This window comes from Puma concolor, chromosome C2, assembly GCF_028749965.1.
Source record: "Puma concolor isolate L17-30 chromosome C2, mPumCon1.1.hap2, whole genome shotgun sequence".
NCBI lineage: Eukaryota > Metazoa > Chordata > Mammalia > Carnivora > Felidae > Puma > Puma concolor.
Window position 1 is genome coordinate 110,610,555 of NC_141675.1, and position 14,759 is coordinate 110,625,313.

The 14,759-nt window shown below is 42.1% G+C and overlaps 1 protein-coding gene across 4 annotated transcripts in view; it reads right to left on the bottom strand.

Annotated features, from left to right (window-relative positions):
- Positions 1 to 14,759, bottom strand: part of NFKBIZ (NFKB inhibitor zeta) — a 32,070-nt gene continuing 17,311 nt past the window's right edge. For 2 of the 4 annotated variants that reach the window (XM_086675549.1, XM_086675548.1), the window contains exons 4-13: positions 8,698 to 8,837; positions 8,192 to 8,222; positions 7,970 to 8,073; positions 7,102 to 7,871; positions 6,305 to 6,410; positions 5,770 to 5,916; positions 5,519 to 5,582; positions 5,051 to 5,220; positions 4,079 to 4,189; positions 1,603 to 3,951 (exon numbers count right to left, since the gene is read on the bottom strand). In XM_086675549.1, the coding sequence (XP_086531675.1) occupies positions 3,721 to 3,951; positions 4,079 to 4,189; positions 5,051 to 5,220; positions 5,519 to 5,582; positions 5,770 to 5,916; positions 6,305 to 6,410; positions 7,102 to 7,871; positions 7,970 to 8,073; positions 8,192 to 8,222; positions 8,698 to 8,826 (1,863 nt within the window). In that variant the 5' untranslated portion in view covers positions 8,827 to 8,837 and the 3' untranslated portion in view covers positions 1,603 to 3,720. Of the gene's footprint in view, positions 1,429 to 1,602; positions 3,952 to 4,078; positions 4,190 to 5,050; positions 5,221 to 5,518; positions 5,583 to 5,769; positions 5,917 to 6,304; positions 6,411 to 7,101; positions 7,872 to 7,969; positions 8,074 to 8,191; positions 8,223 to 8,697; positions 8,838 to 11,089; positions 11,625 to 14,759 lie in introns of those variants that run through there. The other 2 variants (XM_025913369.2, XM_086675547.1) reach the window with 2 other exon arrangements.

The following is a 14,759-nucleotide window of genomic DNA, read 5'->3' on the forward strand; positions in this document are numbered from 1 at the left end:
AACGGTATTACTGAATTAATGTTTATTTAAATCCATGCATGAGTTTTTCCATGAGTTCATAATACAGCTGTATTTACAGATAGTAAATAACTATAACTAACTTTTGTCCACAAGACATACTGGGTCAAACAATGTGATCAATCCAAAGGTTATCTTTTTTAAAAGGATTTAGCTATGAAGATGATTAGTCAGTCAGTTGCTTGTGGGACTTCTCATTAAAAAAAAAAAAAAAAAAAAAAAAAAGGTTTTTAATGAATCAAATTTATTACAGTGAATTAGTGTGTGCAATCAAAGCCAAATGCATTCCTTGGTGTATGCAAGAGTAAAAAGCAAAATAATATTAATAGAATCAGGGTTACTCAAATATAAGGCAATTTTTTTCTGAATGGTAATGTAAAACATCATAGTGTATTAACATTATTTGACAATAGAAAACCAGTAAGACGTGGTTCAGTGTTGACTTTTTGATGTTCCAATAAAGGTAACAAAATTCCAACAAGTAAATTACAAAACCTAGAAAGTGAGCCATAAAGAGGTGTTCTCCTCAAGAGCATGCAATTCATTACAAATAATGTGTTTCATCTCAATGCATGAGTAAAAGCATATTTACAATTCAAACAGAGCTCTGTCAGCCAGGAGGGGAACGACTCTCCATCTGCTTCATCTACAGAGATGGTAGACAGATGATGATGACACAGCTCTTTGGAACATGTATAATTTTTTTAAATAGTGACACTTCACTTGTTCTTTTCTACTTTGTTGATTTACACATTTCAAATGTGGCCATGTCAATGGCCAAATAAGTACAAATACTTCAAAAGACAAAAACAACAACTATATACAATTTGCAAAGATCAAATTTTAACCGTGGTACATTTCATCTAGTCTAGCACCCAGACACTTTCCAACACCAATAACGGCCATCAGGTACTGCGTTAGGCCAAATGAAGCCTCAACACGACAAACAGATTTATTTTTTCCCTTTCAAATGCTTTCATTTTCCTTAAAAAAACATTTACAATTGACCTACTTTTAAACTGGCAATAGCTACACGAGTAAGGCCTGATGCCACAAATCAAAGCCTTGTCCTACCCGAAAACGACTGTTAATTAAAGTCAATTTTACCACTCAAGATTAAATTCAGATGTGTAGATCCCAGATACCTGGGTGTGAAATATTAAAATCTGCCGAAAGGAATTAGATATTTTTCTTCTTTTCCTTTAATATAACCCACTATATAATAGTGAACTAAATATGTTTGTTTCCTAGAAACAACTTACATTTGCCAATACAGGGCAAATGGTCTATGTACAGATACATTAGGACTGCCTAACTGACAGTGAGTGTTGCCGACGAGGCTCCACGTCAATGGAGCTAATACGGTGGAGCTCTCTGCTGAATGGACTTTCCCTTCAGGATACGTCGGATCTGGAAGAGAAATTAACAGGATTGGTGAGCTTTACTTTTTATGGTCAAAGTACCGTATTTCCTTCAGAGTTTCACTCTTTTTTCACATCCTCTAAACCGTTCACGTCAACTTGTAATAAATATATGAAGAAATATGAAACAATACGCACGAGACTTTAAGATGACTTTAAAAATACTACTATAACTCCTTTCAAGACTTATCACAGATCTATAATGATCTTTGAGTGCAAGAGAGTAAAGCATCTCCATTAAAAACTACCTAATGTTGGGGCGCCTGGGTGGCTCAGTCGGTTAAGCGGCCGACTTCGGCTCAGGTCATGATCTCACGGTCCGTGAGTTCGAGCCCCGTGTCGGGCTCTGTGCTGACAGCTCAAAGCCTGGAGCCTGTTTCGGATTCTGTGTCTCCCTCTCTCTGACCCTGCCCCATTCATGCTCTGTCTCTCTCTGTCTCAAAAATAAATAAACGTTAAAAAAAATTTAAATAAATAAATAAATAAATAAATAAATAAATAAATAAATAAAAAATAAAAACTACCTAATGTTGAGGGGCACCTGGGTGGCTCAATCAGTTAAGCATCCGACTTCAACTCAGGTTGTGATCTCATGGCTCGTGGGTTCGAGCCCTGTGTTGGGCTTTGGGCTGACAGCTCAGAGCCTGGAGCCTGCTTCAGATTCTGTCTCCATTTCTCTGCCCACCCCCCCTCCCACGCATTAGCGTGCTCGCTCTCTCGCTCTCTCTCTCAAATATAAGTAAATATTAAAAAGAAAAAACTACTTAAAGTTGAAAATCTCCAACAGCTTAAATAAGACCTATATCCTTTCCTAGTCTCTAATACTGCTATTTGTGAGAACATTTAATACAAGGCAGTAACAATGGTATATTACAGTATCTCACCTATTTTGAAACCAGCTTGAACTAACAAGAACACAGAACCCACTTCATACACACACAAGTCAATCTTCAAATACCCTTCAAATGAGAATAGCCGCCATGATATCCAATTAAAGCATCTGTGCATAATGTATGCCTAGTGATTAAATTTATACACCAGTCTGACAAACATCGCTGTATAACTGCATACCACATATAGTGAAGTAGAGGCAAACACTGGGCTTTAAGCCTCTGCCATTTACTAGTCAATGAGGATTCCTGTCTGTGGGATCTCTGAGTCCCCATTTTCTCAGCTGAACCTTTACACTGCAAAGTTTTTGTAACTATGAAGTGGTATAACATACATGAAAACTCTTCACAAATTATTAAGAAATTCACTTTAAGTTATCAAGAGCTCTACAAATAGCATTTGTAGATGCTGTAACATTGCATAGCATTTGTAGTCCTGTAACATTATGATCATAATGAGGGCTATGAATCAAAGAAAAGGCTAAATTGCATTCCATATGTTTTATTTTGTGATTATCAAAGTTTGTAATGACCTGCCCGTAGCCACAGTTACCCTCATTTACCCCAGGGGAAGATTTCCATCAAAAATATCTTAAGTTCTAGGGCACATGGGTGGCTCAGTCGGTTAAATGTTTGACTCTTGATTTCGGCTCAGGTCATGATCTCATGCACAGTGAGATGGGGCCCTGCAACGGGCTCTGCACTGACAATTTGGAGCCTGTTTGGGACTCTCTCTTCCCCCCCCCCATGCCCCTCCCCCACTCCCTCTCGCTCTCAAAATAAATAAATAAACTTTAAAATATATATATATATATATGTATCTTAAGTTCTGAAAAGATTCAGTTCTTGTTATCAAGAGAAGTTGAGTCATGGGAAACTCTTCAATCTCCAAAGATAATGTATCACCATAGAAATAAAGCATAACTGTGTTTAAAGTATTTCTAGGTTCTGAATTACATAAACAACCTTCCATTTCCTATTTAGTATCAGTTAGTAGATAGAAATAACTATAATGGCCAATGTTTACTGACCACTCACTATGTCCCTGGGCTATTCTGAACACTCTACAGGGACTGACTCATTTCATACCCACAATCTGAAGGCCCATCACTCACCAAAACTAAGACTCTCTTTCCTCGATGTCTGCAGGAGCCCTGGCATCTCCTCTTTCATCAGCTTCCAAAACCTCAAACCATTCTGACTGACTCTACACCTAACTTTGTGTTACAGAAGAGAAGACAATCTGACTTTTGACCATTTTGAGGCCATGGATAACCCCGAAATTTCTTCCTCTTCCTTTAGAAACAAAGCAATGGACTCCAAAGTTGCTACCAAAGGCACTGGGAGATGCAGACACTGACAGAGCCTGCCTAAAGAGCACCAGCTCGCCTCTAACCAGCACAACCGCATCTTCCTTTATGTTTCAGACTAAGTGCCCCTTCTGTAGCTCCCACCTGTTCCCCCACAGGGCCATCAGGAACCAAATGCACTGGCTGTTCATTCTCCAAGTTCCGAGTACTTGGGTCTGCTCCCTTCCTCATCAACAGGCGGACTGCATCCAACTGTGTCACCCGATACTGAAGGCTGGCAGCAACATGGAGGGCAGTGTTTCCATTGTAAGCCTAAAGACAAAGAGATAAAATGACACCTATCAGAAAGGGAGGTTTTCATGAAAGCCGCTCAACAGCCTGAAGAAGATGCAAAGGTCATTCCATGTCTAGTGCAGTTACTGAGGCTTTCTAGAAGTACCTTCGCATTCACAAAAGACAGGCAACTGGGCAGCTCCAGAAAAAGGCGAATGAGTTCCAAGTTTGCTTCTTCAGCTGCCAAATGCAAGGCTGTGCGACCACTTTTACGATCCTTAACAAAGACAAGAGGGGAAAGAAAATTAACATCCAGACACCGCTTTTAGATATGCTTTTCACTCAGGCTCACAAATGTCTGACTCACCCTTAGTGATTCACTGTGAATGCTGTCTTCTCCGCAAAGCCTTCCTTCATCCCAGACTAAATGAAATCTTATTCCTCCTAAATTCCCCCATCAATTTGCCTATATGCCCTGATCACAGTCTGCTCTTACATTCATGGTGGCCATAAAATATAGAAACACAGATGATACTATTTTACCATGTGCTGTAATACAATACAATAAAATATTTACTATGTATTCCCTTGTGTTTCCAGATTTGGTGGCCACCCTGTGTAGACTTATTAGCTGCAGTTCTCACCTCTTCCACTTCCCAAGGTATTAAGTATTTTTCCCCCAGAGCTCCCAACTCAGTGCCTTGTACATAGGAGATACTCAGCAAATAAGCCTCAAATTTAAAGAGAATAAAATATTTTCCAGTTTAAAAAACAGAAGATTAAGTCCAGGTCCTACAACAATAAAGCAACCCTTACAAAAGCGCATCACCCTTATTATTAGTATATGAAAATGGAAGCCAAAATGACAATACCAGTTTCAAGCATTTTCTTTTCCTTTTAAACAAAGACTAATTTATTTCACAGCTCAGTGATCTTTTGAATGATAATCTACAGATTAAAAGCAAATCGAAAAAGCTGATGATTTTAAAATCTAAGCTTCTTAACTATCCATATGCATTGCTATTCACCCCATTAATTGAAAAACGGGAAAAGGTTTTAATTTATACTTCAGAAATAAGGTCTTTTGCTCTAACCACTTTTCTTCCCAATTCCATCTCCAAACTCTAATGAGATTTACCTTTGCTTCCACTGCTGCTCCCATTTGAATCAGACATTTAATGGTGTCAACCAGACTCTTATTCTTCAGCAAAAGCTCCTGAACTTCAGGTGAATGGGGCTGTTGATTTCTCTGCAGTTCATGCACCACCGCATTGTGGGCCATGACCGCACAGTGTAAAGGAGTCAGGCCTAAAAAGTATAATAAAGCAGTGGTCAAGCATCCATCAAGTATTTCAGTTCTTCTACAATTACAGACCTGGACAATTACAGTTAGGACAGCCTCCAACATGAGCTAGAACTAGGCTCCCCAAGAACTAGTAAGGCAATCTGAAGATTCCCTCCACCGGGTCTTGGTGCTAATTTTATCTATAGACTATTTTAGCTTTAATCACCTCCCTTCCTTCTTGGAATAAAACTTAATACCCCTGGAACTGGCGAGTTCCACTCTCTACATGGCTTTTCATCCAATAACATTTCTGTCGCTTACCATCATAGTTAGTTGCCTCAAGATCCAAAAACTGATTGCTCTTCACTGCTCCCTTCTGAATTGCCTGCCAAATTTAAAGACAGACACATGTGAGCAAAAGACAAGTTACACAAATACTTATCCTATTAGTAACCCCAAGGAATGAGTAGGTCAACTAAAAATATACATTCTCGCAACAGGCAACCTACATCTGACTTCTACTATCCAAGCCCTACCTCTGTGGCCCTGTGATAGCAGAAGCAGCGTCCTACCTGAAGCACCTGAGAGTGACCTTTCTCAGCACAGACATGCAGAGGGGTTCTTCCCCAGCAGTCGGTTGTGTTCACCTGGGCCCCAAGGTTCACCAGATCCTGCACAATGAGATGCTGATTGGCAGCCACTGCCACCTGAAAGGCGCTCTGTGAACATTCAGAGGGAAAAAAGATCTTTTGAAAATACATAACACTGTCCTGACAAGGAATACGAACATAAACTAAGACTGAGGGGAAAACCCCACATAGAGAAAATAAATCTTATTAAGAAGCAATAAAATACTGTAACACAAGGAAACTAGAATAAGCTTAGGGCGTGCCTTTATTACACCCAGTTAATCTTTGGTCAAATAACTACAAAGTTAACGTTAATAACTTGAAGGTTGACGGTGGCAGAGTCAACATCTCAAAGTTAATATTAACTGAACTCTCTTGGTCTGCAGCTCTAAAATGATGGACACATAAATATGAGACTGGCTATTATTCTCTTCACCGTGACCACATCTCTGCCATCTCACTCTGTCAAGATCCTCACCTGTCCATTGTGCTCTTTAATATCCAACATATGAAGCGCATTCATCTTTCTTGCGAGGACATAGGAAAGTGCCCTTCTCCCTTGGGCGACGGCAATATGGAGGAACCTGGGAAACATGAGAGGAAAAGAGAATTACTTCTGACTTCACTAAGTTCATTCTTAAAAAAATAAAATAAAAATAAAAATTCCTCTTTAGTCCCCTTCTTGACATGTTGGTGCACTCAAATGACACACTGTAGAGCATAATTTGTCTTTTCTGCTAGGTTGATAATACATCTGAGGTGCAAAAGGATGTGTTAAGCTACCAGAAATAGTTAGAATGCCAAGCACCATGCTGATCACTTTAAATCGATTATCTTTAATATTCCTACAAACCCTATGAGGGAGGTCTTTTCATTTTACATGTCAAGACTCAGGCACAGAGAGGTTAAATAAATTGCCCACGGCCACAAAGATGTCATGACAGATTACGATTCATTCTACAAGTCAACTCACAATTGATCATGAGCAACTAATCATGACCTGTTTTTGCTCCATAGACACAATCTATCCTGGGCTTTCAAAACTTATTATTCAAAGAAGACACATAAACAAGTAATCTATTCAGCCAGAAAGTAAAAGAAAGGAAAACGCTTAAAATATTAGCTGTCACTGAACAGCAATTTCTACCTACTCTAGTCATCCCAATTAGCCACTTACTAGGGTCTGGCTTGGTGTGCCCTAGAGAAATTCTGTGCCCACTACTTCTAACAAGTATGGTTTACCAAATTAGGAACATGAGAGAAAAGGATACTCACGTGTCACCATCTGCATCCTTTGAAAGAAACTGATCTTGAGAGATATTTGCCAATTTGCTTTCTTCCTGTTCTACTTGCCACTGGAAAAATGACTTCCCTAACTGTGTGGTGTTCATTGGATTTCCGATGATGTTTGGGAATGGCAGTGAAGTGCCTAAAGGGGTAGAGCCTGCGTCATGCCCCATCATGGCCTCACAGGCGCCATGTGGCATCATGTTGAAGTTCTGCAGGTGTGAGTCATTCTGTTGCTGAACACTGGGGGAATTCTGAATGGGAACAGCAATATTCTCAGATTCCTGACTACTCAGAAGGGATGCAAAACTTTGATCTGGGCAGAACTGTGGTTCTTGACCATCAAAGAGGTTTGGTTCATAATTGGGGGACTGGGACGTTCTGGAATAAGGACTGTATTCCAGAGTTGGGTTGTGGGTGTAATGCTGTGGCTGCAAGTTCTGGCTCTGTGGAGAATACTGGTACAGGGACGTCTGATCCACCATGTGTGGGGAGCTGCTGACTTGGAATGGTTGGTGTTTCTGAGGTGGCGAGAAGACCTGCCCTCTGTGGAAGTCCTGACACTGTTCTTGGGGAGAGCCCTGAGGGACCACCACAGGGCTCATCCAACTAACTTGGACAGTATTCAGGGAAACCGGGCTGCATTCATTCTTAATGTTGATTATGTTCTGAAGCAGATCAGCACTGCTGTCCTGTTTGGATTCACTGTGATGAGCATCTTCCATGCTCTCTGCGGGTGTTGGTGTTTGAGGTGGTGTCTGGAAAAGAAGAAAAAGTTAAGTTGCAGACTCTCTTTCAAAATTATGCCAGGAAAAATTTTCAAAGGGTATTCAGAGGAAAATAGTGAGATATTTACCAAAAACTGGGTATGTAATAAAGCTGGCCTTTTGCAAACTGGTCCATCAGACAATGAATCAGGTCCTTTCCTTTTTCCACTATATGATACTGTGTTCTTCAATTCTATACCCAAGAAAGGAATATGGAATCTGTGATCACTTTATTTTCTACATTTTACCCATAATCACACTACATTATTTTACTCTAAAGCCCCCATATTACGAATAGAAGGAACTCTTACCTGTGAATTGCTCTCTGTTCACACTTTGGGTCTATAAAGAAAAAGAATTTCTAATTTACTGCATATCAAATGGTTTCCTGCTTAATAGACATCAATAAGCAGACTTTACCACTCTTTACAGCTCACCATAAATCTGACAGTTATCCTAGCAATATTTATTTTCTATCTTAATTTTCTTTCCCCATTTTCCCTTTCACCTTAGTTCAACTGAGGTCAAGACAAAATTAATAAGCCCATTAGAGTTTTCCCCTTCTAGTCAAACTTTTCCATTTCAGTTGATTCTTTGCCCCCAAGTTGCCTTCATTTATTCATTCATTAAATTTCTCTTGTGTGCCCAGTACCGGCCTAAGTGACAGGAATACAGCAGACAGAGACCAATGCACCCTCTATCCTATGACTCTGGTGTGGTATACAAAAGAGCTACTGGACCCAGGTCAGAAGAGAATAATAACTACCCTGACAGAATAACCTCCCTGCCTCAACCCAAAACAAAAAAGAGGTACCACCTTAAAATCATCCACAGCTTGGCCAGAAGCCTTCTGTTTATGACTTCGGATATGCAACAGGAGTTCCTTCACTGAGTTCTTCACACGAACACCTTGAAAGGGTCCTCTCTGCTGCCTTCCAACCCCCATATGGGGCTCAACTGTTCAAAAGAAAACAAAACGTATGCCAATTAAATCTGTTTACAGACACAAATCTTGACAATCTCAAAAGCATAGCCGTCTAATGTATGAAGTCCCCAACAATCAAATTGCAAAGCCTCTCCAACTCACTCTGGTCAATGGCCTTGCATGTCAGTCCCCAGCCCTACCTAAGCGTTCTTCATTTCCTAATACCTTTATCCCCCAGGCACCCTACGAAAATAAAGCTCAAAGAACTGTAGTTTCAGGGGCCCCTGGAGCCAACAGATAAACCCAAATTAAGCTTCTTCGTCTTTCAGCCCCATCCACCCAAGAGACACAATCACAGATTTTGCCACCCTCTCATAAATCTGTAATTATTCTTAACTTTTGAAAAACCGTGGGGGAGCAAGGAATAAATGATGGATTTTCAGCTTTTTCAAAACAAAGGCTTTATATCCACACATAAATTTAAAAAGTCTAATAATTCCACTCACCTAAGAAAGCACAAAACAAACTTCCTCCAAAGATCTCAATGTGCCAAGGTCTAACAATTAACAATGTCTCAGAGTGGGGATGGGCCAAATGGGTAAGGGGCATTAAGGAATCTACTCCTAAAATCACTGTTGCACTATATGCTAACTAATTTGGATGTAAATTTAAAAACATAAAATTTAAAAAATAAACATAAAAAAATAAAAAAACCAATGTCTTAGATTTGTTTCTTAGGCTTTCCATATTTAAATTTTAAGATATACTTTAAAATGTAGTCTATGAGTACAGCATTCCACTTCTGACCACTACTATGTCATAATCTCTTGGGATGAGTTGAACACAAAGAAAACATGGAAGAAGTCAGGAAATGAATAATTGAGCCACTCAGTTGAGTAGGAAACAGTTAGAAGATGGGACAAGAAACCATGCCTAATTTGAATAGACATAGACATATCAAAAACCCACTCAATGGTAGGGCAAATTAAAGAATGAGTGGATTTTATGTTTAAGTTTAGGAAAACCTTGTCAGGATCTAACAGCATTTCTCTGGAATGACAGTAGTTAATAATTCAACGTCACAGGGAGAAAAATTCAGTTTCAGAAATCCCCTATGTCTATGTGGTAAACCAAGGAACGAACAAAACAGTTTCAGAGAAATGAAGGCCAAATGTGAGAGAAAAGGCTTGAATACACGCACACGCGCGCGCACACACACACACACACACACACACTCTTTGCATCTGATAAAACATACATATATTTAAAATACGGAGAGCACCTTATGAAATCAAGTGGCTTAAATTACTTTTTAAGTGAAAATGAAAACTCACTTTTTATAATAAAAGACAACCAAAACAGAAGTGGCTAGCAGTAGGGAACACACCTGAACAAGAATGTTCTTTAAAATCATGCTGATTAGACTTTATAACACTTGAGATTATCTAGACTTTCTTTAGTCTGCCCACAGTGCCATCCTGTTTCCCCCCAAGTTATGCAACTGGGCTCTTTAAGAAAAGAAACTAACCAATTCACAGCAGAAGAAAACATTATCCCCATGCCGGCTAGGTTTAGCTTAACCATTCTAAAGCACACAGAAAAACAAGACCGCAGAAATTCAGGGTAGACTTCCGAAACTCGAAAACATCACACACTAAAGTCATAATGTGAGCTGGTTTTTAGTCCAGTTTCACCTCACATCTTGTTAATATCAGTTTCCTTTCTTAAATATAAAATCCTTTTTACTTAAAATTTCCACAAATACTTAGGAAAAAATAAGTCGACCATAAACACAGCACTCAAACAAACCTCATTGGGAACCCCAAGTTACCCCAAGTTATACCTACATCAGATCCAAAAACTCGCCACCAGTATGTGAATTTACAGTTTAGTAAAGCTTGAAGAAGGAGAAGGAGAAAAGAAAAAAGAAGAGTGAGACAAAATCTAAAGTGATTCATCACCACCCTCAGAAGTCAGAGCTCTGCTCTCAGAGGCGCTGTGAGCTACCAGGCCAGCGGGATGTGGCTCCCGGATTTTACCGACGGTCAAAGGGCATCCAGTTCTACCAACTGCCCTGGCACAGAGCAAGTCTTCCAGTAATCTCCTAACATATGATGACAGTGTGGTTATATACTGCCGCTAAGGGAGGCGCAGAGGCCACCTAACTCCCGGTCCAGGTACTTCGCACCTCGGCAGTTCGGACCCTCCCCTCCCAGCGTGTGGGCCGCCCGGAGACCGGGGTGCTGGGGGCGCTGAGGCCGCGCCCGCCGGGGCGGGTAGGTACCTTGCAGCCGCTCGGCGCGCGCGCCACCTCTCGGCCGGGACTCCACGGCCCCGCAGGAGGACACGGACGAGGCGGAGGAGAAGTCGGAGGAGTCCGAGCCGGGCGAGCCGGGCGCGGAGGGCCCCGACGACGAGCAGATGGCGTCGCAGGCGCCCGGGGCCGCGGCCGGGGACGATGCGCCGTAGAAGTAGGCCAGGTTCAGCGGGCTGGTCATGAGGCCACCGTCGCCGGCCGCGTCCAGCAACCCCTCTCCGCCGCGGCTGTCGTCCAGCAGCTTGTCCACGATCATGCTCCCGGGCTGGGCGCTCGGGGACCCCAGACTCCTGCGCCACCCGCTCGCTGCGCACGACTGCCTCCCGGCTGTGGCTCTGATGGGCTCGGGGACCTGCCGGCAGGGGGATGGCGCGGGCACGGGCGCGGCCCGGGACTGCCCGGTATTTAACCGGCCTCCAGGAGCTGGAGGGGGAGGATCACAGCCTCGCCTGCCTCCCCCGAGCCGGGCCGGGCCATTGGCGGCGTCGGGGCCGCCTCCCAGCCCCTCCTCCGGATGCGCCCCGTTTCCAGTAAAATGTACAGGATGAAGCAATGTGCCCTCCGCCCTCGCCCCGCCCGCCCGGCTCCGCCTCGACTGACCGGCTGTTTTCTCCCCCTTCACCTGGAAACCCCGAGCGAGAGCGGTCTCCCACCTCCCGCCTCCCGGACCGGGACCCCGGCCCCAGCCGCCGGCCGAGAGAAGCCGGGCCGGGCCGGGCGCCGGGGAAGAAGGCGCGCGGCGTGGGGGCCCTGGGCCTGCAGAGGGAGCGGTGGAGGCGGGAAGGCAGCGGCGGGAACAGGTCGGCCCGGTTCCCGGGGAGGAGGAAATCCTGGAAGCTGCACGTTCCGCACTCCTCCGCCCGCCCTGGCGCGGCGAGCTTCCCGCCAGCTCCATTTAAGGCGTCTCTGGAAGATTCCTAAAGGCCTGGCTCCTCCAGTGCCTCAGAGCAGCTTTGGTCCTCGGAACTTAACGTTTGCCAGTGTTTACCTTTGGCACCCACTGAGATAGATGTTGAAGCCATTTTTCTGTCCTCAAATTATAATCTGGACTACTACATTTTTTTTTTTTTTTTGGCACAGCCCAGTAATAAAAAACAGTGCCTTATACCCCTGTCTGGTTCAGAACTTCGCAAAATGACGAATGTACATACATGTATATGTTTGTATTCATGTATATATAATTTTTTTCTTTCTGCATAATTTTACATTTTATCTGATAAACAGGAATTTTGCTGTTTCTTAGCTTAAGTACTATTTATTTATTTTTAGTGTTCATTTATTTTTGAGAGAGAGAGACAGACAGGCTTGGGGGGGCGGGGGGAGGAGGGCAGAGTGGAGAGCTAGGGAGACACAGAATCCGAAGCAGGCTCCAGGCTCTGAGCTGTCAGCATAGAGCCCGTTGCGGGCCTCGAACGTGATCACAGAGTGCGAGATCATGACCCCAGCCAAAGTCGGACACTTAACTGACTGAGCCACCCAGGCGCCTTAAGTACTTTAAAAAAAAAAAAAAAATGGATTTACACAATTTTTATTGAAGTCCTAGGAGTTTGCAGGAAAAAAAAAGATGAATGATTATGTACCTTCTTTCAAGTACATTGTAATCTTGTAGAAATGATAAGGTAGGCACACACGTGCTATATTAAAAGAAACCAATTATGATTAAACATCATGATGGATACAAAGTTCAATGAGTGTCCTAAAAAGAAAGACAAAACATGGTGGAGAAAAAAAGGTCATGAGGAAAATCTTTGCAAAGGAGAGGGCATTTGAGACAGGCCCTGAAGGATGGGTGGGATTTCAACCAAAATGATTTATAGGAAGATGGAACAGCATGACCAAAAAAAAATGAGGAAGAGTCAGATAAAAGCCTACAGTCCCTTTTTAAGGTAGTCAAAGCAAAGGTGATAATATAAATGTAACAGGTAACTTGGTGCCTTTGGGTGGAGCACCTCCAGTGGCCGGCTGAGACGCTGAGTCTTTAATAAACACTGAGTGAACATGGAAGAATCTGGGCAGGCAAAATTAACCTAGAAGCAGCCTAGAAGCGGTAAGACTGAGGGGTCCAGAGGCCCTTAGGAACTACTGCATTCAGGACTGAACTGAGCTGACCCTGGTTCAGAGGCAATGAGGAAGAGGAAAGTAAATGGAAAGAAAGGGTTGGGCAGCACTGTTCAGACAGAATGCACAGGTCCGGACCAGCTAGATATGGGCAGCAGTGAAGGGGTCCCCAGTCACAATGTGGTTTGGGGCCAGATGACCAGGTGAACAGGGATGCCAGCTTCAGATCACAAGCAAATCAGCAGAAGCAAAGTTAGAGTTCCAGGAGGGAAGAGGGATGCAATGAGCTTGAATTGTTACTCAGTATTAATAGGTGTTAGAAGACCCTGATGGGAGTTTCAAAGTAAATAGTCAACTTGTTTCTCACAAGTGTATTGTCCCCAAAACTTGCTGCCTTTCCCTTCTCCCAGTCTTTGGTTTTGGTAACTTCTAAAAAAAAAAATAAAAAATAAAAAGGAAACAATTCTTTTGTATCTGCAGGGAATAAAAGACTCCAGTAAATGCAGTCCTCCAGAAACCAAAATCACTTAAAGGATGCTCCAAATAAGATGTTAGGCTTTCTCAATAAAATCTATTTGGATTTTTCTTTCACCCTACTAACATATTTTATGTATAATAAAGGCCTTAAATGTCCATTCAAACAAATTCATGCACAATTTTTTTTTTTTTTTTTACAAAACTAATTCTCCCCTAAAATTATTTCTGGTTTCACTTGGTATATAAAAATCTAAGCTCAAAATCATAGCCTCTGGAGAACTCATAAATAAATATGATCAGTGAAAGACTAATGTTTCAGAATAAACAAAGTTTTCTATAAAATGTCAAAGCAAGCATACTGTCTGAGAAGACCACAAGCCCCAGTGCCCAATGCCCTCCCACACAGAGTCAAGAATGGTAGTTTGTTAATGTTACTACAAAAAGAAAATTTGAATATACTTTGCTTCATTTACATGTTGAAATATAAACTCAATATGGTCTATCAATTTGGTTGAATGATATGACACTACCATTGTTCTAACCAAATGTGATAGAACGTTAACACTCTGAGAGAGAGCTACCATGTTATGAGGACTCTCTGGAAAAGTCCACTGAGGCCAACAGCCAGCACCAACTGGCCAGCTATATGAGGGAGCCTCCACAACATATCAGGCCTTCAGATGACTGCACTGACCAACATCTTGACTGTGGTCTTAGGAGCAGCCCTAAACTAGAACTCCCCCAAAGGCACTCTCAGATTCCTGACCACAGAAACTATATTCAAAAAATGAAGCCTTGAGAATTTGCCCAAGGTCACACTGCTCATCATTGGTGAAGAGATTAAAATCTTCATCTGTTTGACTCTAGACCCTGATCTCCCACTCTCTCTCTCTGCCCCTCCCCCACTCTCTCTCTCTCAAAAATAAACATTAAAAAAATAAATAACAATAATGAAAATTTTTTTAAAAAATAAAATAAAAAGGGATATCACAAGACACATTTCCTCAAGGTTCAGATACTCTAACATCTAAAGTTACAAAAAAAAAAAAAAAAAAGATGAAAATGACAGAGAGACCCCCTGACTTATGGAAAGAGAAATCTC